The 25,318-nt window shown below is 50.0% G+C and overlaps 2 protein-coding genes across 5 annotated transcripts; both read right to left on the bottom strand.

Annotated features, from left to right (window-relative positions):
• Window positions 1-691: 691 nt before the first annotated feature.
• Window positions 692-20,068, bottom strand: ALG9 (ALG9 alpha-1,2-mannosyltransferase). 3 transcript variants are annotated; one of them, XM_039722042.1, is made up of 15 exons: window positions 20,008-20,068; window positions 19,305-19,443; window positions 18,943-19,077; window positions 18,611-18,681; window positions 17,651-17,739; window positions 17,153-17,288; window positions 16,774-16,861; window positions 16,556-16,661; window positions 12,935-13,057; window positions 11,299-11,453; window positions 9,413-9,518; window positions 8,667-8,814; window positions 8,279-8,408; window positions 5,708-5,838; window positions 692-1,465 (listed from the first exon to the last, which is right to left on the bottom strand). In XM_039722042.1, the coding sequence occupies exons 5-15, from the start codon at window positions 17,697-17,699 to the stop codon at window positions 1,345-1,347; spliced, it is 1,293 nt and encodes a 430-aa protein (XP_039577976.1). In that variant the 5' UTR covers window positions 17,700-17,739; window positions 18,611-18,681; window positions 18,943-19,077; window positions 19,305-19,443; window positions 20,008-20,068; the 3' UTR covers window positions 692-1,344. The 3 variants fall into 3 exon arrangements, with proteins under 3 accessions (XP_039577976.1, XP_039577977.1, XP_039577978.1); XM_039722044.1 differs by lacking the exon at window positions 692-1,465 and having other exon boundaries at window positions 5,704-5,838; window positions 9,413-9,542; XM_039722043.1 differs by lacking the exons at window positions 17,651-17,739; window positions 19,305-19,443; window positions 20,008-20,068 and having other exon boundaries at window positions 9,413-9,542; window positions 18,943-19,002.
• A 742-nt stretch (window positions 20,069-20,810) lies between these two features.
• FDXACB1 (ferredoxin-fold anticodon binding domain containing 1) lies at window positions 20,811-24,924 on the bottom strand. 2 transcript variants are annotated; one of them, XM_039722167.1, is made up of 5 exons: window positions 24,527-24,924; window positions 23,891-24,047; window positions 23,132-23,335; window positions 22,510-22,668; window positions 20,811-22,192 (listed from the first exon to the last, which is right to left on the bottom strand). In XM_039722167.1, exons 1-5 carry the CDS (start codon window positions 24,756-24,758, stop codon window positions 21,034-21,036), a joined length of 1,911 nt encoding a protein of 636 aa, XP_039578101.1. In that variant the 5' UTR covers window positions 24,759-24,924; the 3' UTR covers window positions 20,811-21,033. The 2 variants fall into 2 exon arrangements, with proteins under 2 accessions (XP_039578101.1, XP_039578103.1); XM_039722169.1 differs by having other exon boundaries at window positions 24,543-24,924.
• Between the last annotated feature and the right edge of the window lie 394 nt (window positions 24,925-25,318).

The raw sequence follows: 25,318 nt of genomic DNA, 5'->3' as shown, positions 1-25,318 counted from the left end.
CAGCGCTCCAGAGCTGCCACTTGGGAAGGTGAGAGCTGCATTTCCCCAACATTGGCATGACTTAGACACCACCCTAAATCTGAATTTAGAGCCTCAGCTTCCAGCTGCTGCCCCAGGGAGTGGGGAGCAATGGATTCTCCATGCTGTGACCACCGAGGCTCCAGGCAGGGCACTGCTTGTAGCACAAACATTAAAAAAAAACCAAACCCTTAATGGGGTTCAGAACCTCCTCCTGTTTCTGAGGTTGATGCTATGACTCAGCCCAGCCTTGCTGCTCATCCAGCTCCTCCTGCTCTGTCCCAGCAGGATCAGGTTGGAGCACAGCCCTCCCACCCTGCTGAGATCTGCACCCACCACCCGAACCAACACACGGATGCCCAGAGCTTTTCTGGCTCCCAAACATCCAAATCTGCTCCCCAATCCCCCAGCTCAGACCAAGCCAACCCCATGGAGCAGGTGCAGAACCTCCCTTCTGTTCCATCCCATCCCAATCCCATCCCACCCCCAGAATTCCAGGGAAGTGAGTGAAAGCAGCTCCCTCCATCCAGCTGGTGATGCTGCATGTTTAAAAATGGAAATATAACAAGCACAGCACTGCTCTGAGGCGGGTTGGACCCACGTAACACATCCTGGCTATTCTGGGAAACAGAACTGCAAAAAAAAAAAAATTAAAAAAAAAATTGATTCATCCTTCTCTTCTCTGGACGATTCCAGAATTTTTAAGATGCTGAAGTCTGGAAGTCAAAGGATCTTGAAAAAATCATTATAAATAGCAAACAAACACTTGGCTTCACAGATAGCACAAACACTGATCCCATTAAACACATAATTGTCCCAGTTTGGTTTTTCTTCCCAAAAGCACAGGTTTATGCCTGGAAATGTCTCCTGGACAGAGCAGCTTTGGCTGCTCCTCTGCGGTGCACGATGGTTCATTCCTGGAGATTCAGTGCACCCCAGTTCATTGTCAGTCAGGTGTTCTTCCTCCTTTTCCCCTCGGAAAAGGAAAATTCCTAAGCTTTGTTACCTGAAACAAAAATTCCCTGGGTGAAAGCAGGTGAGGAGAGCAGAGAGGTGGGTGGGGCAGAGACAGAGAGAATTTGAGCTGGATTTTCCCACATTTGCAGCCTGGAGAAGAACTCCAATGTGCCACCCCGTGTTTTATTTCCCATTTTTCTCTTCCCTGGTGTAAGGGGGGAGCAGCAGGGCTAACCCATCCATGGATTTTCCAATGAGGCAGAGGCTGCCAGAGCTGCTCGGGGAATCCTCCAGCACCATCCTTCACTCGGGGCTCAGGGGGCTGTCCAGGAGTGCCAGCAAGGCTCTGGCTGGGTTTTGGGGCTGCCCCTAGCCCCCCCCTCTCCTCCGGGGCTGCCTCCTGCGGGGTTTCAGGATGCTGTAGTTGCCGTAGCGCGTGTGCCGCTCCGACAGCAGCGGGACGTAGAACGCGCGCAGCAGCCGCGAGGACCTGGGCGACAGAAAGGAAAAGGAAACCAATCATCCCCTCAGCACCCAACCCTCCCCTCCCTGCTGCCACCAGAGCTGGCTGGCATTCACAACCAGCCTTGTGGCATCCACATTCTCTGGAAAAATCTCTTCGCTCAGGATTTCTATGCTGGGAAGCTGAGAAGCCTCAGAGGAAAATGAAACCAATTTTATTTGATTTGTTTCTCCTGTGCTGTGCTCATGTGGGATGTGTTGGGAGATTGTTTACCCACAGGTGATTGTTTCATTGGATTCTGCTGGGAGTTGTTTTCACTCATTGCCCAATCAGTTTCCAAGACTCTGAAACTCTTAAAGAGTTTTCCAAGACTCTGAAAATGTCACGAGTTTTCATTATTATCTTTTCAGCATTCTCTAAGTATCCTTTCTGTATTCTTTAGTTAATATTGTATTCTTTTATACAATATAGTGTCATAAAACTATAAATCAGCCTTCTGAGAGCATGGAGTCAGATCCATCACTCCTGCCTTCACCTGGGGGCAACACAAACACAACACAACCTCGTGCCCACCGTCCATTCCCAGCAGGACTGAGGGGAGAGAAGGCAGGGAGGTAATTACTGAGAGTAATTATGAATCCTTGAAATTATTGAGAGAAATTAAATTGAACTGTAATTATTGAAAGACACTAAATCCCAGATATCAGCAGCCAGGGGTGTTGGGGGTCACACAGCCCTGTCCTTGGGGGCACTGTGAGGGTGAAGGGGTCGTTTCCCTCCTGGAATCTCCTCTTTTCTACCCCATCCCTTTTCCCCCACGCCTCTCTGAGAAACAAAAAGCAGCTTTGATGGGCATTGGCATTTTGGAGTTTGGCTCTTGAGCCAATCTTCTGTGGAAATATTGAATTACAGAGGGCTGGGCAGCTCTGAAAGCCACACTCACCCCATGCCCTGCCAGCGCTGGGAGCTGGCATTTCACAGCCTTTCAAAAACTGGACCAGTGGAGCAAGGAGGGCTTAATGATGTCTGGGTGAAATTAGCACCCTTGATTGGGCTGCTAATTGCTGGAGCTGTGCTGGCTGAGAGCATTCTGAATGAACGTATTCTCTCACTAATGGTACAGTCCTGGTTTCAGTGCGAAGCGGACAAAAAAATCCTTCAGCAGCAGCTCTGAGCTTTGTGAGGCTTCAAAAATCTGAGCAACTCATTGAAATGGGGGCTGAGGCAGAGTTTGGCTTCCTCAGCACCACAGCTTCTCTTTTTTGTGTGTTTAAGATCACCTGGATGGGAAAATATCAACTTTTGCCAGCCACAAGTGTCACCCCAGTCACAGAAAGCTTGGAAAGGCAGCAGCAGCTCTCAGATTTGCATTGAGGGCTCAGGGATGGCACACTCCTGCTGGTCACTTCACTCCCAGCTCTGCTGCTCTGGACACCCAATTCCAGCGATTTTTTTTTTCAGCAGAAAGAAGAATTGTGTTTTGTTTGCTTGCACTGGAGATCTTTCAAAAACGCAGCACAAAAACAAAGGCAGGAACTGCCACTGGGAGCTGCATCTCCCCAGGGGCTCCCGAGGCTCTGGCACAGCCTGGCTGGGCTCAGCTGGGATCAGCAGCTCCTGCACCCTCCCAGCTCAGGGAGAAGGAACCTTCACCTCCTGTCACCCCCCTGTGGCAGCCCAGCCACCTCAGACAGCAGATGGCACATGGAAGGGGCTGGGTGACAGATGACAGGGAATATATTTAATGTTCTATTTGCATTTGCTGCTAAATTTGTCCCCCAGAGATGGAGTGTGTGGAGCCTTGATCAGCTCCTGCAGCAGGAGCAGGGCCAGCACTGCTCCAAGCTGAGCAGGGCTTGTTTTTCCAGGGTTTTTGGGCTCTGAAGGAGGCACTGCTGCAGGACAGAGCAGCTCCCAGCTACCAGAGCTGGAAGCACAGTGATCCTTGGAGCTAAGCCTGGTTCTGCCTGAATTTCAGGAGAAACAACTCAAAAACTGCTCCAGCAGTGCCAGAGGAAGCTGCTGTGGGATGGAAGGAAATCCCAAGTGAAGATGTTCCAGTCCTCCCTTCCCAAATTCCCAACATGGACTGGCAGCACTTGGGCACCTGCAGTGCTGAGAGATCCCTCCTAAAACTGCATTTTGTAACTCGAGTTTGGTGACAGCAGAGCTCAGAGAGAGGCAGGAGAAGGGAGCAGAGCAGGGAAGGGCAGGAGAAAGCTGAACTCTGCCACAGAGCCACCTGGGCAGGTCCCAGTGCCACCTGGGCAGGTCCCAGAGCCACCTGGGCAGGTCCCAGTAACACAGGGGCAGGTCCCAGAGCCACCTGGGCAGGTCCCAGTAACACAGGGGCAGGTCCCAGTGCCACCTGGGCAGGTCCCAGAGCCACCTGGACAGGTCCCAGTGCCACCTGGGCAGGCCCCAGTGCCTCCCAGGCACAAGAAGCTCATGATCAAAGCTCTCTGAAAACCCTTTAATGCTTGCACTTCCTCTGGAGGTTAAACTCTGTACCAACACACACATTTCAGAAGTAATTCAGCTACTTGAAAAACAAAAATATGGAAAACAACTGGAGGAAAACGCCATTAAAGGGAACAAGACAGCCTCTTAACAAAGCAGGGTAATGCTGTGCTCCAGCAAGGTGACCCAATCATTAATTTTGCACAGAGAATTTTATTTTTTTTGATGGAAAACCCAAGTGTTTGGAGCAAGCAGACAGCTCAGCCCTAAAGAGCTGGAAAATATGTGCTCCTCAGAGGGGAGCTGTGATATATTTCCCCTTTTCTGTGCCAGATTCGGAGCATTCAGCCAATATAGAATTAAATGGACCTTGGCAAAGCAGCTTCCTGAGGAGCATAATTAGCTGGTGGCTGGGAGTGCTCTCTAATTCAATTAGCAGCACCATTTATCAGAGCCAGCTGAGATTTCCATTTGCACTTGCTGACGTCAATGGGAGACTCGCAGCGAGCCCCAGAAGCCTCCAGTGCAGCAGGACTGAACTGAGCTGCTGGGGTCATTGATTTCATTTTTTCATTTATTTTCACACAAGAGCTGCACTTTGGGAGGTGCTTGATGGGTTTGGAGTTTTTTGTTTGGTGTTTTTTTGTTTTTTTTTTTTGCCCCTTGATCTGCAAACCTGAAACCTCAGCTCCAAAGATCAAGCAAGGAGGATAAAGCAGCTGTAAGAACACACAAATGTGGCTTTAAAGCAGAAATGCACATTTAAGGGCAAATCCTCTGCACAAGGAGTGCTTTTGATGCCTCAATTGCCTCGTTAATAAAATTCATTGGCCACCTCCTTCTCCCTTCCCAAATGGAGCAGCAGGTTCTCCTGGAAAATGCAGCTCATGGGAGACCTTGCCAAGGAAAGCTGTTTGTGTCAGCGAGCTGGGAACACCAGAGCCCTCCTGGGAGCTGCTCAAACATTGCCACTCCTTCCCCTGCTCTTCCCAGCCCCACTCCCTGCAGGGCCCAGGCAGCAGGAAGCAATCAGGTCTCTCGTGGAAAACAGGAGGGCACTGAACTCTGGGTTTGTTTCTTACAGAGGTTTTTCCAGCCTCTGTCCTGGGGTGACACCTCCACGAGCTCTGAAGGGCTAAATCACATCCTCGTACAGCTGAGGAGGGTTCCTGTGTTTGCAGGAATGCAGGAACAACATTCCCAGTCTGACAGCCCTGATCCCACTCCCTGAGAGCCTGGAGGAGAGCAAATCCCAGTCTCTGCTTCTCCCAGACTCGTGGCCTCACTCCAGCAAGGTGCCCAGTGAGCAGCACAGCTCTGCACAACAGACTCCAGCAGGGATCTCTTCCATGGGTTTTCTGGTGCCTGGTAAAGGTGTGGCCCTGCTGACTGCCTCCTCTCTCTGCCAGCTTTCGTAACATTTTTCAGAGCTCATCCCCTCTGATGATTTATACCTGTCTTGAATGTGGCTGGGAGAGAACAGAGTGAAAAGTCTCCTGGGAGGAGGTGACATCCACCTCAATCCTTTGGAAAGCAACCCGAAAAAACATTGCTTCAGCAGGAGGCTTTATAAATAAATTGGTTATTTCTTTATAAAAATCCTCCTTCTCACCACCCTCCTCACAGACTTCCAACTCTAAAGCAACTTAGGTCATAAATTTTGCAAGCAGGAGTTTGACAAAGGCTCCACTTTGCTGGGAATTGGATCTCAAGCTGGCATTTACCCACGGATGTCTCCTCCTTGCCCAGTTTTGCCAAAAGAAATCCCAGACTGCCCCTATCCCTCCCTCTCCAAAGTGCAAATCCTACCTGGAAGCATCAAGGAATGGCTTGTAGGCAATGGTGACCCACTCCTCTCTGTTGGAGGAGTACCTTGGCTCCCTGGGGGTCTCCGTGGCTGTGTCCAAGTCCACCAGGTAGTGGCATTTGGAGATGTCAATCTGCAGGAACACACAAGGGCTGGGCTTTATTCCCTGGGGGTTTGCTTCTGTGCTCATCCACAGCAATCACAAGAGGGCTGCATTCCCAGCAGCAGGTGAAATGCTTTGTGCAGGACACAGGTAACATAATTTGAAGGTTTTCAACCAAAACCTTTGTGGGGGAATCCAGCAGGAGACCACACCATGAAACCTCCTCCTTCCTGCTGGGAATCCTATGTCTTATCCTGCCTTACTCCCTGAAACTCTTCCTTGAGGGATTGCAGCTCACTCTCCCACAAAATTTTCCTGCCAACTTCCTTGGCCATGCTTGAGATCCCTTTTCTGAAGCACCTTTGGGGTTTAATGTAACAATTTAGGCTGGAAACAATTTAATTAGGTGGATAGCAGATGGCTCTGTGGCATCACAACTGAGTGGCAAATGAAATTACACCACAGGAAACGCAGCTGAGGATGCTGAATCTGTGTGAGAGGAACATTCCAGGCTCTGGGAGAGGCTCTGGCTCATTAGCAGAAGGACTCCCAAACCACTAACCAAGTTTTTCTGGAAGTGATGTAGAATCATTCAGAGAAAGACAAGCTGCTACCTCAAGGACCTCACTTGTCTCATCCTAAATGCCACCCTAAAAGGGCTGGGACTCCAAATTCCAGGTGCAAGCCACATTTCCCTTGTATTTTCACACATTACAGTGAAGCCAAGGATGATATTCCTCCTGCTCTGAGCACCAACACAGCACCTCTGCATTGATTTGGGGATTTACACAAGACTTGGGTGATGCACAGACCTTGAAATGAAAGAAAGGAACGAGTTCTACTGAACAAAGCTGCGAGGGATTTCTAAATTACATCCTCTCCTCTTCTGTTCCCCTTTCCTTTTCCTCCTCCCACTCTTTCTTTATTTGATACCACTGCTCTGCCAAGTGGAGGAGAGCTGAATTGGATCCCATCCTGGCTGACAGGAGTGGGAACAGCCCAGAGCTGGAGCTAAGGGCACACCTGCTGCTGCCATGGGGTCTGGATGGTGCTAGAAATGAAGGGAAAGTGCTTAAAAAGCCTTTTCTCTGAAGGCAGCTGCTGTTAGCAGCTTCCAGGCCTAATCTGCTGGTCCTGCTTGGATGTGTCTTGGTAAGAAATAATATTCCTTATCTCTTTTTAGCACTTTCAGAGACAAATGCACCTCCCCAGCTGGGCAAGTGCAAGGTAATTGCAGCTCGATGTGATTGAGGAAAGAGAGATTGCAAAACAAGATCAAATCACTCTTCCCCCAGTGTCTCATAGCAACAGGAACACTGAGGTTCCCTCTTCCATTTCCAAGCAGAGCAGTAATAGATACTTACACCTGAAACAGTGAGATCACAGCCATTAATGGTTTTATCCATGGCTCAGATCATTCTCCTGAACAATTTGTTTTCTCCCCTTTAAATGACCAAGAGCCTTGTGCTATTTGCATTTATCCCCTCTCACAGTCCTGTCCAGTTCTTGTTAATTATTCTTCCACTTTTAAAAAAATCTGAATATGCTCTTACTCACTAAAGCTGGAGAAAGATCTTAATCTCTTGGCGTAATTAGCAGGTCAAAAGTAAGAGTTTTAAGCCCCTGTTTAATTTCTGATTTCTCAAGCCCTAGGCCCTTGAGCTTGCATGAGAAATAACAAAGTTGTAGGGTGACATTAAGGAACAAGGCATGAAACAAAAGTGTGTTTTGCTCTATTAGTCACAGGCTGTAGCAACCAGCTGTCTGTGCTAAAAATAAGCCCCAGTTAAAGATTTCATAAATTAAATGCACTGCAGCAGACAGCTCCTCTCAGGTGGGAACACGCCTCCTTCCCATTTCCAGTAACTGCATAATCAGCCTCAAAATAAGAGTTTTAACCCACAAGACTGCCAAGATTGAGCCTGTTAGTAATTTTAAACATGCTAGCTAGCAATAATTTTAAGACATTCCTATCTGTGCACTGGTTTTGTTCAATTCAACCAGGAAATAAATCAATAATACCAATATACATTATCTTAGCAGATTCCCACTAACGCAATTAAGTTCCAAATTAAGTTCCTCCTCCTCAGTTGAAAATATGATGAATAGTTTTATATTGAAAAAGAAATAAAAGAGGAACATTTCAATTCCTGCTCAAATATTTTCTGTGGGGGACTTCAAATTACTCATTCCTGTGATCACATTAACACACTACACTGAACCCAAAACTGCAATAATTAGGAGTTCTTACTTCTGCTGCTTCTTTTATTAGCATGATGTCTTCAAACTGGCAGATGAAAGGCAAACAGAAGCCACTCACAAGAATGGGGAGATTTCCAAGTGCTGCAGAGGAACCATTTTTGCTTTGGAACTCCCCAGGAAGCAGAAATGGGGAGATCCATTATGAGGCATCGCATAAATTTAAATTATCCAGCGAGGCAAGGGATAGAAAGCAGGAACAAATCCTTACATATCGAGATGGCTCCTCCTTGTTCTGGTCATTCATGTCTGCAGGAATGATCCTGGTGGCCAAGGGCCCCTTGGCAAAGGGTTTGGGCAGCTGGCCCCGGAATTCTGACAGGATGAACTGGAGCTGCCAGCTGCAGGGAACAGGGAGAACACTTTGTGTGAGAGCACCAAAACCAGGACCAAGGACCCATCCCCAGGCCCACCAGAGCTCCCCAGGAACTTTTGGCCATTGTGCTGATGAAAAACCTTCAGAATCCTTTGTTTGGGTACTTTATCACTGTTTATGCCACTGCTGGTGACACCAGAGATCCTGAGGGTTCCCCACACTCATTACTGTGCCCCTCGTTATCCACCTCACCTAATTGCACCTCTGCCACGGCAGCACTCACTTGTCTGGCAGGAGGAAGCTGCTGGGGAACCTGTGCCACTCCTTTCCCACACAGACATGCACTGGCCTCCCCTCTGGCACCGTGTGGATGCTGGGGTCAGTGGCAATCCTGTGGAATTCAGGGTACAGGTCCAGGGGCCCGTGGTAGCCTGTGGGAGGAAGAACATCATAATTAAGGTTAAAGAGGGGTATTTAATGAAAGCCTACAAAAATTGTTTCCTGTATGAATTTTTAACTGGTAACTCAGTGAATAAATGAACTGGTCTGGCTAAGAAGTGGCTGGATTCAAAGCCTCCCCTCTTACCCTTGGTGCCCCTACCAATTTCATTCACATTTCCCTGTCCTGGCTGTCAGTGGCCACCAAAACCTCAAAAATACTGATGAGGTGGGAAGGCTTTGATTCCATCTCCATTAAGGACTTCTGCACCTAATTCACATTTTAAACAGGAAAATTCTTTTCCTATAGGATTACCTATTTGAAAGCTGAAGTATCTGCTTTAACACCAGGTTTTAGATCAGTGAAGTTGTACTGGTGGAAGGTGAAGAGGATTTTTAAGTGATGCAATTCTGGTGACCCATTCATACATATAAATATGGATGAATGCATAATTAATAATTAATTAATGGTGACCAGCAGAACTTATTCCTTTCCCCTGCAGCAACAACACCCAAACTTCTCCAGGTTCCTGATTTGTACAGCACAACTTCTGCAGCCCTGAGCCCAAGAGGCAAACCTGAAATACCAACCTTTGAATAAGGCAACAGAGCGTGACAGTGACAAAAGGCCAAAGAGGAGGACAGTCCCCAGGGCCAGCCAGTTGGAGGACACTGTGTAGTGCTCCAGGCGGTAGCGCTGGAAGATGAAGTGGTAACATTTCTCAGGGAAGAGATTGAAGAAAAGAGAGACAATATGAAGTTACTCCAAGTCTGATCCATTCAGCAAAAATTCTCATTTTTCATAAAGCTCTTACAACAATGCATCCCCCACCAGATCTTTGAGCTTTTTAAATTCAGAGACACCAAAATGCACAGAAGGTTTAGACATATTTAAGTAATAATTTGGGGTATTTCAAGAAGTTTTCAGCTCTTTTCCCTAGGAAGGCCTCTGGACCTGAAGTGCTCTCTCAGGGTTTCCAGCCTGGTTGCTCCCAGGTGAACCAGGGCTAAGGGTCCCTTTCAGACAGCTCTGCAGAAGCTCCCTGCAGACTCACCTGATTTTCCATGCTGGACTGAATTCCTGCCTAACACAAGCTCCATGACCCAGATTTCCAGAGTGACCTCTGGTTGTTTACTCTGCCTGCACAAACCACAGCTTTGAAGTGAATAAAACACCACAGAGCACATTGTGCATCCAGCTTTAAACACAAGTCACTCTGAAACTGATACAAGAAAAATTGATAAAAGAAAAATTGATAAAAGAAAAATTGATAAAAAGAAAAATTGATAAAAGAAAAAATTGATAAAAGAAAAACTGATACAAGAAAAATTGATAAAAGAAAAATTGATAAAAGAAAAATTGATAAAAGAAAAATTGATAAAAAGAAAAATTGATAAAAGAAAAAATTGATATAAGAAAAACTGATACAAGAAAAGCCCTTTAGGTTTGTTTTCTTTCAATTAAAAAGCCTTTCTGGGAATAGCCAGGAGGAAATACAGCCAGTCCTTGCCTTGGTCCCTCCCTGCTGTTCTGCAGGAGTTATTCACTCCCTACCCTCAGCTGGTTTCTGTTTCTCTTGTCCTGTTTGCATTTTTCTCACAACATCCACATAGTTTGGAGGGGAAGAGTGACAAGCTTGTCCTGCTGGTGGGCAATCAGTTCCAGATTCTCAGCTGGATGCTCCATGCTGGGCAAAATGTCATCAAACAGTGGCAAAATATGCAAGAAACGTACACGGAACTTTCCTCAAGCCATATCCCAATAAAAATAAATGAACGTTGCTCTGTGATGCTCTGAGAGCACAGAAGAATTCTCAGTCAGAGCCAGAAAATTGGTGACATTCCAGGCTGGATCCCCTGTGAAGGCAAGGACTGGAACTCCTCTGGGAGAGAGTGGAGATGCAGGAGAACAGCACCTGAAGGATGAGGGACTGAGGGGTGGGCAGGAATTGCAGCAGTGCTGCACAGCAGGGTGAGGCCAAACAGCTGGAACAGGCTCCAGCAGGGACTCCTGGCTGCATTCCTGAGCCTTTTTAACAGCAGGAGATGAATAATTCTGAGCTTTGGGAAGGTTTATATCAGTCTCTATTAGTGCTTTGCTCTGTGAAGTGTTTCAAGTGATGTTTACTAAACATCCAGGTTTTGGCTCTTCCAAATGTTCAATGCAATTCCCAACATTTAAACAAGATCCCTTTGCCTTTTTTCAACCCAGTGAGGGAGGGATTCCTTCTGAGACACATCAAAATGCATCTCCTGCACACCCACATGGCTGCCCTTGGAGCTGACAGCCAAGGAGGCACAATTCCATCAGCAGGTTACTGAACCCTCAGGGAAACTCTTGGATTTTGGGTGGTGTTGGCACTACAGCATCACAGCTCCAGGAATTCCCACTTGGGACTGGAGATCAGCTCAAAATGGTCATGAAATAATAGCTGGGAAATATTCTCAGCTATTGATTAAAAAACAGTGGAATTTACCTGAAGAGCAGAGAGAGCCACAGCAGCACAGAGACAGATGAGGGGATAGATGGGGAAGAGAAATCTCTCTTCTTTGTGGGGCTGGCTGAAGAAAATCAGGATCCAGATGTACATGGGAGCCAGGGTCAGCCAGTAGGGACGGCCCAGATTCTGAACTGGAAGAAACAAAACCTCAGCAAAGGAGTAATGCAAAAATTCCTTCTCTTGCACAGTCCCCTCTCCCACCCAAAGCCCACTCTGAGACCCAAACATGCCCTGTTCTGAGCACCCCTGCTGCTAAAACTGCTAAAACCCAGGTAACACACCCAAACAGAGAGCAGGGCATTTTCCTCAGAGGATTTTTGCAGATTCCTACAATACTGACAATTCCAACGGCCTTAGGAGGAGCAAAAGCAGAAAAGAAGTGTTAGTGGATCCACCAAGACACAAACCCCACCAGGAAGTGCCAGGTCTGAAGAGGCAGACGGCAGTGCTGGGTTTCCTGCTGGGCACTGCACACACCAAGATCAGAAAGGGTCTCCTCAGGAGCTCCCCCTCCCCTCCCAAACGCTTGTTTAGAGCCTGGAGTTTGCCCAACCTTCACTGCCTCATTACAAAAATAACACCAGGAGAGGTCTCTCAGGCGCCTTCTGCTTAACAGAGGAAATAAGTGATTCAAAAATAACAACAATTACCCTGAATTTCAGTCACACTGAGGAGGGCTCTGCACTGCCTGACAATTTGCAGTCCCTTTCCTACCCCTCGCTACTCCCAACAGCAGAGTTAAGCAATTAAGCCAACGGCATTTCACAGACAATAAGAACAAAGCACTTGGCAGAGTCGCTCCTGCTGCTCGGTGCAAGAACACCAAGTGAACAGCAGGAAATCTTGCATTTACAGGAGCCCCTACTGAGCTTTTACTGCTTTCTCGGAGTTTGTCACTCACAGCCGAGGAACAGATAGAAGCAAACATCCCTTAACATATATTTTCATCGAGGATTGTGTTACTGTTTGTTGTAGTCAGTAAAAAAAACCCAGAGAGAGAGCAAAGACTGACTGGACTGATGAATCTGGAGGCTGCTGCTGAGCCTTGATGACTTTTCCTTAGGAAAACAGCAGAGAAGAATTTACACTTCCCCTCTGGAGGCACTTACAAGTGTCATGTGTTCAAGCTGATGTCATTTTATTCAAGAAGAAGCCCAGTGTGAAGCAGGGAATATTCTGGTTCCTCTATTTTTTATTTTTTAACTCTCAGTATATCCACACCCATGGGGACACTTCCCAGAGTGGGCTCAGTCCTGGCAGCTGAAAATCCCACAGTGCCCAGAACAGTCCAGCTTCAATCCCAAAAGGTTTCTACCCATTTCCAGCTGCAGACAAGATGGGAACAACACCAGATTCAGCTTCTTTCCCCTTCAGGATTACTGACTGGGCCATTCCTGATGCATTAAATGAAGCAGAGGAACCACACACCTTGGCAGGCTTGCTTTTTTTAACACATTTTTCCTCTTGAGGTGGAGGCAAGGAACAATCCTGAACTCTGATGAGCTCCAGAACTTTCCTGCTGCTCCAAAGGCTCTCACTGCTCCCAGTTTCACTTCCAGGAAGGAAAAGCTGCTCTTTGACAGGCAAACCCTGCCAGCTGCCCTGCACTCACCACGGAATTTCTGCAGCAGGCACTCCATCAGACAGGTCAGAGGCAGCACGAGCAGGGCCAGCACAAAAACCACATTGAAATTCAGAAAGCCATTGATGAAATAGAAGTACCAGGGTTCTGTGCCTGAAGGGTGAGAAAAAAAGGAAAAAAGAGGTTTGAAACACAAGCATGAATGATGGAACAGCAGCTCTGGCCCTTCTTTGCCCACCAGAGCAGCTCACACTCCCACCTGCCCAAGAAACTTCATTGTCTTCCTGCTCAGAAATTATTCTTCTCCTTATTTTTTCCCTGAGGGTGAAAAATAGTCAGTTTTACATCTGCTGCTCATGAATCCCAGAGCACTGCCAACAGCCAGCAGAACTCTGGGACACAGAGCTCACCCTGCATTCAGAAGGACAGCAAGGAAGCAGAGGTGGAAACTTGACCCCAAATTCATTCTTTCTTTCTAACTGCAGAGGAGTAACACAAAACCACACAATGCCATGTAATTCTGGAGTGAGGATGTTCATTCTGGGTTGGCAGGAACAGAAAAGGTGCCAAAAAGGATTAAGAAGGAAAGGAGTTGGTATTCTCACTTCTCCCCAACAAAGACTCTGCCACTAAATGCTGGTTTTGGTCCCTCCTTAGACTCAGCACTATTTAAATGTCCCAAATTCAGCCTGTTCTGACACAAACAGGAGCCAGGCAGCTCTGCCTCCACACTTGGGAACTGGCTGCAAGCTCTGGAGGATGTAAACTGAAAGAAACTCCAGTCCAACTGTCATTTATTTAGACTCTTAATTCAGGATGCTTAAAGCCCTTAACAATGAGGAATGCCAGTTCCTCTCCACACATTTCCCACTCTCTCAGTGTGATTAGCTCAATCAGCCAGTAAATGACACGCGGGGGCTTTAATCACTGCACTGTTGTGACATGTGTCACATGCCACAGCAATTTCCTGCAATCAGAGCCACTTACATCGGGTCCGTGTTGAAATTAATCAGACAACTGAATAGCAGCAAGGAAAACCCAAAAGCTCTGCAGCTCCTGCAGCTAAAAAAAGGGAGAAGCTGCACTGGGAATGTCACAAACATGGCACTGGAGTCACTGCTTGGCCAAGCAGCTTGGGTTTATGGAGGAAAGCCTGAGTTATCAGCTCTGAAACAGCAATTATATAAATAAGTTCTAAATCTTTGAAGGGTAAGTCCAGGGACCATCCTGTCACCTTTCTGGCTGTGATGGAAAGCAAAGGGAATTCACCCTGAATTCACCTCTCTCTGCTCTGGTTTCAGATTTGGCAGCCTGGGGGTCAGGAGTGAAGGACACTTCATGAAACACAACTCCTCCACGATTCATACAGCCCAGATAACACTGCTGATAAACAGATCAGCTGCTCTGAAGCACAGCTTTCACCAAAAAAAAAGCTGCTCGCTCACATTTTTTTGCAGTGTGACTGAATTGCCCAGAAAAAAACAAGCACTGGAGCCTCCCTTCCTTCTCCAATGAGGGATTTTCTTCTCTCTGAGAGGCTAAAAAAAAATAAAAAGGGGGGAAAAAGGAGAAGAGAACAGTGCACAGCAGGCAAAGAGCACCAGGCTGGCTCACTGGTGACGCAGCCATTCAGAGGCACTCAGGCTCAAAGCCTCCCAGGGCAGAAGGGTTTTTATTCCTCTTATCCACATGGCTCAAGGTGAACTGAGACAGAAATGCAGCCTCAAAAGGGAACAACCCCACTGCAGGCAAGAAGCCCTGGCCCAGAAGAACATCTTTGAAGCAGGGAGGGGCACTGAGAACTCTCCATGCTCAGGGTAATGGGAACATGCTTGCAGAGCAGGAGAGGAGAGGGAGAATCCTTCCTGCAAGGATCCACATCCCAGACTGGGCAGGTGTGGATACAGGAGGCAGTGGGACAGGAACACCCAGGCAGCTCCTGGCACGGTGCTTCCATGGGGAAAACCAGCTGGAAGCACTGTCAGACCCCCAGTGAGAACAGGCTTTGAACTCGGAGGTCTGGGAACGGCCCCGGGAGCAATTCCAGAACTCAAACTCAGGAGTGAATCAAATTTAGCCACGCTGCACCTTGACCACAGGAATGGGGAGGGCAGCTCAGGCCAGAGCTGTAGAAGAGGTTTGGGCCAAGGAGCCCCACCCTGGGCTGAAGCCTGAGTGCAGGAACTGCAGCTGGCAAGCAGTAAGTAAGCTGCAATAATTTGGTCATGAGTCACAGCCCTCATTCTGACTCAGTGCTGCTACAATGAACAGTCTGCTCGCTGCATTTCATTTATTCTCACTCTGCTCAAGAAGCCTGGCTCCACAGAGAAAGGTGTCACATGAACAGCTCCAGCATGTTCCACCCAAGCTCAATAAAGCTTCCCAAAGTGGGACCAAACTCTGGTCACAAATTATGACTTCTTAGAATGTAAGGACACAAAAACACCCCAAAGCCTCAGAATCAGGGATATAGTCTTGGCAGCTATTTTCCCCTGGCTGTAGAAACCTAATCACTCCAGGGAAATATTAATTGCACAGACAATATTTATGTAGAGGGAGGATATTGCTAAAGACAGGAGAAAAAAAATTAATTGAACCGTGTCTCAAAAATACTGCAGTGCTTACATTGGAGATGATCTGGGCTGGTGACTCTGCCCCCATCATGTGAACGTTGGGAAATCCCAGCTTCCAGAGCCAAGAGGGATTGGGCAGCCTTTCATCTCCCCTGGCAGTGTTATTTTTCCCCAGTGTTTTGAAGCTCTCTAAACACACAGCGTTGTCCTGGCCACACTGCATTAAAGAGCAATTCCAGGCAGGCTCTTTTACTAGCCCGAGGATGTTGTGTGAATGTCACTGTGAATAAAACTCTTCAGGACAGATTGGTCCCCGGAGCCTTCTGGAAACAACTCATGCACCAGTGTGGAAAAGGTCAGGCACAAGGCCCTGCCAAAACCTATCAGAGACAGAGCCTGGAGTTTACTTACACAAAACTTCAGCCCCACACTTCAGAGCCTCCCTGCAGAGCCCAAAGCTGTGGCAGAGCAGCTGCTGTCCTGCTGGGCCAGGCACAAGTGACAAATCAGCACTCAGCACCACCCAAAGCAGCCCCTCAACCCAAGCAGCCACGCCAGCTGCCAGAGAAAGCCTTGCTGCTGCTCACCCTCCTGGAGCCCTCCTGGAACAGCTCCTCTGGCCTCAGACAGAGCACAGAGATGGTGCAGGCATCCTCTGGTCTCTGCCAGCCCTTCTGAAGCCCTGCTAGAATTAATTTCCAGCTCTAGAAGTGCAGGGTATGGACAGAAAGAATATGGATTCTGCACCACTCCTCACTTTCCCAAAGTTCTGCAGCCTGACTGTGAGGAGCAGCAGCCAGGAACAAGACTCAAGCTGACAAACACACACAGCCACTGGTGCCCAGCCAGTGAGACACCTCCTGGCAGTTTCACTGGAGTGGAAAGTGAACAAAAGCAGCACAGATCCCAGCGTGGAGGAACAGGAGCGCATTGCCAGCTCGACAGAGACATCCCGTGTCCAGAAGCAGCAGCTGCAGCCCTTGGAGCCGGCAGGCTGCTTTTGCTTTAGGACACAAAAAGCACTGCCAGTCAAGGGCCGGGGCAGCCAGGAAACCTCGGCTTGTAATCCCAAACTCACCGTAGAGATCAGGCCCGTGGGGGGTGAAGACGTTGTACAAAACGATGTTGAGAGGTGCCACCACCAGCTTCCCATAGTAATAGCTGTCCACCACCACCAAGGGCACCTGCAAGAAAGCAGATTGTGGTTAAAGTGCAGCAGCTCCAGCAGATTTTCCTAAAGGAACTCATCCCTTCTGTTGCCATCCATTCCCTCTTTGTGCTGTTGCAGGCACTCACCAAAAACAGGATCAAGGAGACCACACACCAGTTCAGGAAACTTTTCCACCTCTTCTTCAGGATCAGCAAGTCAAAGGCAATAGGAAGCCTGAAAGAGAGACCAGCTGTCAGCTGGAGGCTTTGAGAACCCCACTGCAGCTTCTGCTGCCCCTTCAAAGCAAGAGACAGAAGCACCACTCCACTGTCCTCTGCTCCCACTCCAGATTCATCATCCAGCTCAGGTTTTACCCATATTAGTGCCAGGAAATCTGCCCAGCTGAGCTGTTCAAAAGCCAGGAAGCCTGTACAATGATCCTGGGCTAAGCTGGCAGCTCAGTGCCTGCTGGTTCTCCCCAGGCAGGTGAAAAGCACCTGAGAAAGGGCAGAAAGAGCTCCTTACCCCAGAGCTGCGCTGAAGGGCCAGCCCAGCAGGGCTCCAGCAGCCACCCCCAGCACTGCCACCGAGGTCCTGTCCATGTACCAGCCCGTCATGGCCACCACCGTGGTGTACATGCAGAAACTGCTGGGCAGGAAAGCTGCAACACAAGGGGATTAAAGGTCAGCTGCCCCACACTTCACCCAACACCTGCAGCAAGTCTTGCAGTGGCTGGGAAAACAGGTACAGCCAGCCAGAGGGGACAGCACACAAAGTGCCAAAGTGTCAGCCTCCTTCCTTGGAACAAAGCATGTCCAAGGAGGGCAGGCCAAGAGCCTGTTTAAAAGGCACAGTAATGTTAAAAAACAGGAGGCAGCAACAGAAACAGGCCTGGAATTGCAACACAGAGAACAAATTTTGAATCAACGCTTATTCTGCCATGAGAATACAACAGAGAGGACCCTGGAGATGTGATTTTCTTCTCTCTGAACCTTTGTTAGTGCCAGTGCCAAGCCAACTCACCTGCAGAAGCACAGAACATCCCCGTGCTGAGCACTAGGAAGGCCAACATCAGCCTGCTCACGTGCAGCCCAAACTTCTTGCACACAGCCCTGGGGGAAGCAGCAGAGAAACAGGTACCACCAAACAGCCCCAGGGCAAGAATCAGCAGCACCAAGGCATGCAGAACCACAAACAACCCACGGAGCAGCCTGAGAGATCTGGGCTGGGGGATTCCCAACACTCAGCTGCTGCCTCAGGCCTGGGATTTCAGACCCTGAGCTACCCCAGTGCAAAACTCTGGGTGGGGCCTGGCTTCTGCCAGCTGTGCTTGTGCAAATCTCAGGAGCTTGTGGCTGCACTGCTGCACACTTCCATCCATCCGTGATCCTCACAAACCCCCACCATGCAAAAAAAGGCACAGTTCATCTCCTTAAACCAGAATGTGGATGAGAAAATACCTGTCAGTACTCTGGTTTAAGGAGGTGAACTGTGGCTTCTGACAAACAAAAAACTCATGCGAGGTAGCGGCTTGAACATCAGGAATCAAGAGGCAGCAGGTAAAAATAAAAATCCAATTTAGACAAGATAATTGCATGCTAGGGCTACTGATTTTAGTGGCTGTAAACAGCACTGGCAGAGAGATTACAGACAGCAGCAATCAATGTGCTCCAGTCAAATCCACTGTGATAAGCAAACACAGCACCAGACTCTCCTCAGTCTGCAACACTCCCACCCTGCTTGCTGCCAGCAGTGAGGAAACGAGTGGAGTCAACAAAATGCTGGAGTAGAGGTGTGGGTGGGAGATCTGGGAGTGCAATTTTGTCCTAATTGTGGCGTTCTGACCAACATCTCAGCGAGTTATCACAAGAATATGTATATTGTCATCCACACACGAGCCTCAAAGCCTATTTCTTGTGGCAGGAACTGTCCCTGGCACTCACACTGCTCCCACACATCCCCTGCAGACTCACTGACACTCACTTGTAGAAGTAGAGTTCACAAATGCAGCTCAGGAAGGCCAGGAAGCATCGCAGGAAATAGAAGATGAGAACCTAGCAGACACAGAGAGAGAGTCTGAATGAGGCACAGGACAAAAAATGGGCTTGTAAAACATCAGGGGAAACCCACAAACCCTTGGAAATCCTCCAGGGTGGTCAATGTTTGTCAACAAACCAGTTCTATAAACATGAAGTCAATTTAAACCATGTTTTATAAACATGAAGTCAATTTCAACACCAAACCGGGCGGCTGTTTCCCACACACTAAATGTACATTTCACCCTCACAAAAGCAGCTTCCACACAGGGAATTTACCTTGTTGGTTTGCAGAACCCTGGCATGGAACCAGGCTGGCAAGGCGTGGAGCCACAGGTAAGCATAGGAGCGGATGGCGTAGGCAGGAGAGTACTCCCATGTCTGAAACCCCTTCCCATAAATGAGGTAGTGCGTCTACAACAGAGATCAAACAAATAAATTAACACGCAGCACACAAAGCAGAGAGTTTCCAGAGCAAAATATTTCTCATTGAAACAGAGGGACCAGAACAAGGCTCTAAATAAATCTGCATTTGCACAAGCCAGCTGGGAAGTGAAACAGAGAGCACAAGGTCCTAAATAAACGGGTATTTGCACAGGCCAAGTTCAAATTGCCAATCCCAAGGGCAGGAAGGGACTCACCGGCTCCCAGTAGTTAAAGGTCTCGTCACAATCCGAGATGTTGCTCAGCAGAGCCGCACAGAACCTGGCCGAGATGAGACACTTGAAAGCTGTTGATCCTTCAGGGGCCCAGACGTGCCCTGCTTTGCTCCCGGATGATCTAATCCGAAAGGGAGGGGGGGGAAAAAAATTAAAAATATGCAGCAGGAAGACTCAGCAATGAGATCACGGCTCACAAGGTGACAGCGAGCAAAGGGCTGAGGGTGGCATGAGGGCCATGGCGATGCCGGTCCCCTCACAAGGTGCAGCACAGCTCCCCCAAAGCAGCCGGGCCGGGGATGCTCCGGCACCGTCCCCACAGCACGGACCGCCCGTGTAAAACCCGGCACCGGTGGCCCCGGTAGCCTCAGCATCCCCGGTAGCTGCGGGAGCGCGGCCGAAGCCGCCGCCGCCATCACGGGTGTGGGCAGCGCGCTCCGTGCGGCGGCGGGAGAGCGACAGGGACGGGGACCGAGACAGCGATAGGGACCGGGACCGATAGAGGGACAGGGACAGGGACCGAGACAGCGAGGTAGCCCTGATAGCTCCGCCAGCCTCAGCAGCCCCGGCATCCCCGGTAGTCCCGGTGGCCACGGTTGAGCAGCCCCAGTGGCCTCAGCGGCTCCGGCATCCCCGGCAGCCTCAGCAGCCCCGGTGGTCCCGCTCCGTCCCCAGCAGCACCCACTCATTCCGCGCCTCCTCGCTGCCCGCGGGCTCGGGCCGCCGCCCCGCCGCGTCCCCGCCGCCCGCCCGCGGCCGGGGACCGAGACAGCGATAGGGACCGGGACCGATAGAGGGACAGGGACAGGGACCGAGACAGCGATAGGGACCGCGACAGGGACAGCGCTGCCCCACACACCGGGGTCCGTCACCCATCTGTGTCCATCACCCACCCGGGTCCATCACCCACCCACCCGGTCCCTGTCCCTCACACCCGGGTCCGTCCCTCACCCGTCCCTGTCCCTCACACCCGTCCCTGTCCCTCACACCCGGGTCCGTCCCTCACACCCGGGTCCGAGCCAGGGTCCATCCCCGCCCTGCCCCTGCCCGCCCTGTTGGGCAGGAAAGTGAGGGAATGGGGAACGCAGAGACGGAGAATGTTCTTTATTTGGTACCCCCTGTGATCAGGAGATGGGGAAAGGACAGCACAGGAGGGATGGGGAGGGGTTGGAGCGTGTACAAGGAAAGGGACGGAGCTGGGAAGGGAGGAAGCCCCTCCTGGAGCTCCAGGAGGGGCTGAGGGAGCTGGGAAGGGTCTGGTGCTCCAGGAGTGGCTGAGAGAGCTGGAAAAAGGCTCAGCCTGGAGAAAAGGAGGCTCAGGGGGCATCTTGTGGCTCTGCACAACTCCTGACAGGAGGGGACAGCCGGGGGATGGGGATCTGCTCCAGGGAACAGGGACAGGAGGAGAGACTGGGCTGGGGAGGCTCAGGGTGGACACCAGGAGGAATTTGCATTAGTAAAGAGATTGAATCAACTCTCACAGGGCCCTAGGAAAGAAAAGCTCCACTTTATAAAACGAGGTTTTATAACACACACAGAAAAGAGGAGTGTTTGATCCTCACGAACAGGAACTCCCACGTGGAAATGTGTGCAGGTGCTCAAAGTCCACCCTGCCCTTGTGACAGGCACTGCAGTAACACAGCCTGAGGTCCAAGGACACACAGGTGACATTTTCCAGGTGACAAAGCCCCTGCAGACCACGGGAGCTGTTCTACCTCAGGGTCACACCCAGGTGTTGCTGGATTTCCTCCCGAAAGCGCAGCTGCATCTCCGCTGCCTCCCGGCAGCCCAAGGCCCTGTCACAGGACTGGAAAGTCACCCTGTAGCACAGGCTCCTCCGCCCTGTCCCTGGCTGCTGGAAATTGTCCCTTAGCTGGATGGAAACGACCATTTCACCTGACACCCTCCTGGCAAGGGTGTGAAAAGCCACTTCATCAAAGTCCTCCCCGTCAGGCACCCAGAAGCTGACATCGTGCACGTAGGAAGGTGGATAGAGGGAAAAACTCTTGAAAAGCCTCAACTCTCCCTCAGGAAACTGCCTGATGAAGCGCCTGTCCCACGTCCAGAGCATTCTCCAGTCGGATATTCCACACAGCAGCATGGCCAGGAGGTCCAGGTTCAGCGAGACAGAGATAACAACCAGCTCCTGGCTTTTTAATTCCTCAGGAGCTGTCCTGATAACCCCCACACAGGAGCCTGAGGCCTCTGGGTCTGTCCCCACACAGAGGAAATGCTGGATTTCACCAAGCTGCTGTTCAAAAGCAGCAAAGTCACTTAGCTCAGCTCCAAAACTCGTTGCTTCCTGCAGGCTGATGCTGGGTTTGACACCAGAAACGCCCTGGTGAAGGGAATTCATGGTGGCTTTAATGTTATCCACCAACATCTGGACACAGCTGCTCTCCGTGCCCCTGCTAGCTGCAAGCACAAGGAGCATCTCATGGAAAACAGGCATGGAGTGGGGGGTGATCCGACATTTCCTAAAAACTGGCCCAGAAAGAACCTGAAGTGTCCCTGGGGAAAAATCTCCTTTCTTTATTATTGCCTGAGCATGAGGCAGGAGGGAAGGCCTGAGGTAAAACTGCTTTGGAACTGGGCGTCCTTCCTGTACACTCTCACCTGTGCCCTGGCCAAAATGGGAACACAAAAGTGTGTCTGCCAGTCCCTGAGACATTTTCTCAGTGCTTGGAGCCTCCCCTGGGCTCAGGGTGATCCAGAAGATGTTGGAGTGGCAAACACCACCGGGGCGACCTTGGTGCAGCAGGGGAAGGCAGGAGCTGATGTTCTGCAGAGGAAAAACTTGGCTGAGCCCTGCACTGAGCTTCTCCTTTATTGTCCTTACTGGATGACTTGAATTCACTTCGAGGAAACCCCTGTGAAAAATAAAAGTGCAAATTACAGACACCATCTGTGATTTCCTTCCTGCGGCCATAATTTGAGTGCAGCAATTCACCCAAAACATTCTTAAGGCAGCAATGACCTGACCAAGCCAAGACTTTCCCCAAAGGTGTTGCACATTTTCAGGGCACTGGTGTTTGTCTGCAATTACAATCAAGAATTCACTGCAATTTGCTGGTAAAAAAAATTATTTCCCAGTCACCATATTCATTTATCTGACCCCACTGCTGGGCATTCCCACTGAGAGCAGGAGACCTGCTACTGCCAAAGAGAAACCAATTAGAAAACTCACCTGTTAATTTTATCCACGAGGACTTCTGGCACTTGGAAAGAAACTTTTTGGCTTCCCAGCTGTGTCTGGCAGCTCATGGGTGTGAAACACAGGGGTGCTGTGCTCCGTGTGAAAATGTGGTTCAAAGCACCCTCTACACAGAAGGATTTATCCTGACTCCTGAAAATACAAAAACAGAGCAAAGTCAGCGCTAATTTCTGGTATTTAATGTGCCCCAAGTAGGCAGCAGCAGATGATGGCCAGAGGTCCCTGTCAGCACCAACCCCCAGTCATTCTGTGTTTAGGCTGAGATTGATATTTGTTCTCAAACGGATGATTTTGACCTTTAAAATCCTCAGACAGTCTTATTTTTAGAGGGTGCTTTGGCAGGAAGCTTGCATTTTAATGCTTAGAGATGAACAAGAACTGCAGCTATGTTAAGGAAAATTTCAAGGAAAATTAAAAGGAAAATTAAAAGGAAAGTTAAAAGGAAAACTAAAAGGAAAGTTATAAGGAAAATTAAAAGGAAAATTAAAAGGAAAATTAAAAGGAGTTCAGCTAACAAGACACTAAAAGAATATTCTAGCTCTGGGGCATTTTAAGAGCAAACATCAGAATTCCAGTTTTGCCACGTGATGGTTACCTGTAACCTGTGCATTTGTATCCATCGATAGTCTCTGCTTTAAAAGGATGAACGTCGCTCAGGACAAACCCGGCTGCTGCTGCCACAGCCACGATCTGCCAGCTGTTGTGCCACTCCCTGCGGGGCTGATCCGCAGGAGTCCCTCCCTGGCCATTGCAAAGGGCCACGTGCACCTGTCCGTGCTGTGCCAGCACTTCTGCACAGCTGCGAGGGAAAGCAGAGCAGAAAATCCTGTCAGCACAGCCCCAAATCCCCCGTGTCACAGCCGCCGTGACACTGCAGCCACCTGGGGCCTCTAGGAAGTGAGAAGCAGCTGTGACAACTGAAATATTTCAGTGTTTGCAGCAGTCAGCAACAGCTCAGGGAGATCTAAAAACTTTTCCCTGCCTATTTTGGCAGAAGAGATTCATGGCTGTGCCTGCACTCAGTTCTGTTGTTGTTTCAGCCACATTTAAAACACCTTTTTGCCAAACCTTTGTTTCCTCCCAGCTTATTATTTTTTTTTTCATTTTCCTATTTATTTATTGATGTGCAATGGAGAACAGCAGACTTTTAGGCAACCAAAACACATTTTAGGTGCTTTATAGTTTTGTTCTGCAGCAGTGCTGCTCTCCTGGAGCCAGAAAATCACCTGCAGAACAAAAGGTGGGCAATATTTGTGTTCCTGCCTGCTTGGTCATTCCAAAAAACACCTGGAATGAGGCTGAAAAGCTGTGCCACGGCCGGTAATTAACACGGAATTAATTCGGGTTTACTCACCTATGGAAAAAGCCGGCAAGGAGCTGCCTGTTCTTCACCACCCCGGCCTTCCTCCCGCAGTGAGGGAAGTTGAAATAAATGCGATCAAATTCCCGTTTTCCCGGTAAAAAGTGCTCCTTCAGCTTGGTGCAGTCCACGGAAAACACAACCTCGGCTCCTGCGACAGCAAAACAAGGCTCTGCTGGCTATCAGGGAGGAAAATGTTAAGCAAAGGTGGGAATGCAAATCCTCCAGGGCGTTTTGAAATAAGTGAGAGCTGCCTGGAGCATTGGGAACGCCAGGGAGCCCTGTGGGGCTCTCTTTGCCCTTTGCTCTCTTTCAAGGCAGCAGAAACTTCTGAAAATACTTGAAAATAATAGTTTCGGTACTATTTCACCCTGATCAGGTTTTAAAGCATTTCATTTGGCCAGCTGGGCCATTCCAGTCCCTCCCCTGAGACGCCTGGAGGGCCGGGGGGGCTCCAAGGGACGGAGCAGCGAGGAACGCGCGGGGCAGCGATGCCAGGAGGGTGACACCAGGGTGCCAGCGGTGCCAGGAGTGTGCCAGCGATGCCAGGAGGGTGCCAGCGGTGCCATGAAGGTGCCAGCGATGCCAGGAGGGTGCCAGCAGCGCTCTCCGCAGCCGCTCCACGCTCACCCCAGCCCGCACCCACCGCTGTCCCGCAGCCGGCGGATGCTCCGCGCCGCTCCCCCGCGCCCGGCCGCCTCCTCCTCGCTCTCGTAGCAAGTGGCCACCACGTGCGTGGCCTGGGCCCCGCAGAGCGCCGCGGCGAAGGAGAAGTTGCCCTCTCCGAGCAGCAGGACGCGGCGGGGCGGCGGCCCCATGGCCCCGGCCGGAGCGGCGCTCGCAGCCGGCGGCGCTCGCTCATGACGTGCGGCCGCTCAGCGGCCGCTGCCGGTGGCCTTGTGGCCCCGCGGGCATCCCCGGGGACTCCTCGGTGGCCGCGGCTCCTCCCCCGAGCGCGGAGAGGTGGCGGTGTCCCCGTGAAGGATGCGCTGCGGCATCCCCGGCAGCGGCAGCGGGGATTCGGGAGCTCGCCCCGCCGCCGTGCAACAGGAAATGGGTGTTGCGTTCAAAAAGGAAAAAGGAAAAAAAAAAAAGGCTGTTTAAAAAGCCGAGGAATCGCAGAGTCGCAGAGACACAGAATGGTTCGGGTTAGAAAGCTGATCTTGTGCTGGGACACCTTTCGCTACCCCAGGTCAGGTTGCTCCAAGCCCCATCCTCAAACGCTTCCAGCACTTCCCAGCTTCTCTGGGCAGCCTGTGCCCGAGCCTTACCACCCTCACAGGGTAAAATTTCTTGTTAATACACTTCCATCCACTTCCCAGCTTCTCTGGGCAGCCTGTGCCCGAGGCTCATCACTCTCACAGGGTAAAATTTCTTGTTAATACACTTCCATCCACTTCCCAGCTTCTCTGGGCAGCCTGT

The sequence above is a fragment of the Passer montanus genome, unplaced genomic scaffold (assembly GCF_014805655.1).
Source record: "Passer montanus isolate IOZ18808 unplaced genomic scaffold, ASM1480565v1 scaffold47, whole genome shotgun sequence".
In the NCBI taxonomy this organism is placed as follows: domain Eukaryota; kingdom Metazoa; phylum Chordata; class Aves; order Passeriformes; family Passeridae; genus Passer; species Passer montanus.
Note: the sequence above shows the minus strand (reverse complement) of the source record. Positions and strands in the feature narration are given on the sequence as shown.

Bases quoted from the DNA above. Each gene is read 5' to 3' on its own strand.
- ALG9 (XM_039722042.1), bottom strand. From the start codon at position 17,699: ATGTTGGCCTTCCTAGTGCTCAGCACGGGGATGTTCTGTGCTTCTGCA. The intron at 17,289-17,650 runs GTGAGTTGGCTT...CTTGTGTTGCAG, and splicing joins GATGTTCTGTGCTTCTGCAG to CTTTCCTGCCCAGCAGTTTC. The intron at 8,409-8,666 runs GTGAGTGCTGCC...TGTTCCCTGCAG, and splicing joins AGCTTCCTCCTGCCAGACAA to CTGGCAGCTCCAGTTCATCC.
- FDXACB1 (XM_039722167.1), bottom strand. From the start codon at position 24,758: ATGAGCGAGCGCCGCCGGCTGCGAGCGCCGCTCCGGCCGGGGCCATGG. The intron at 22,669-23,131 runs GTAACCATCACG...TTGTATTTTCAG, and splicing joins TACAAATGCACAGGTTACAG to GAGTCAGGATAAATCCTTCT. The intron at 22,193-22,509 runs GTGAGTTTTCTA...TATTTTTCACAG, and splicing joins CTCGTGGATAAAATTAACAG to GGGTTTCCTCGAAGTGAATT.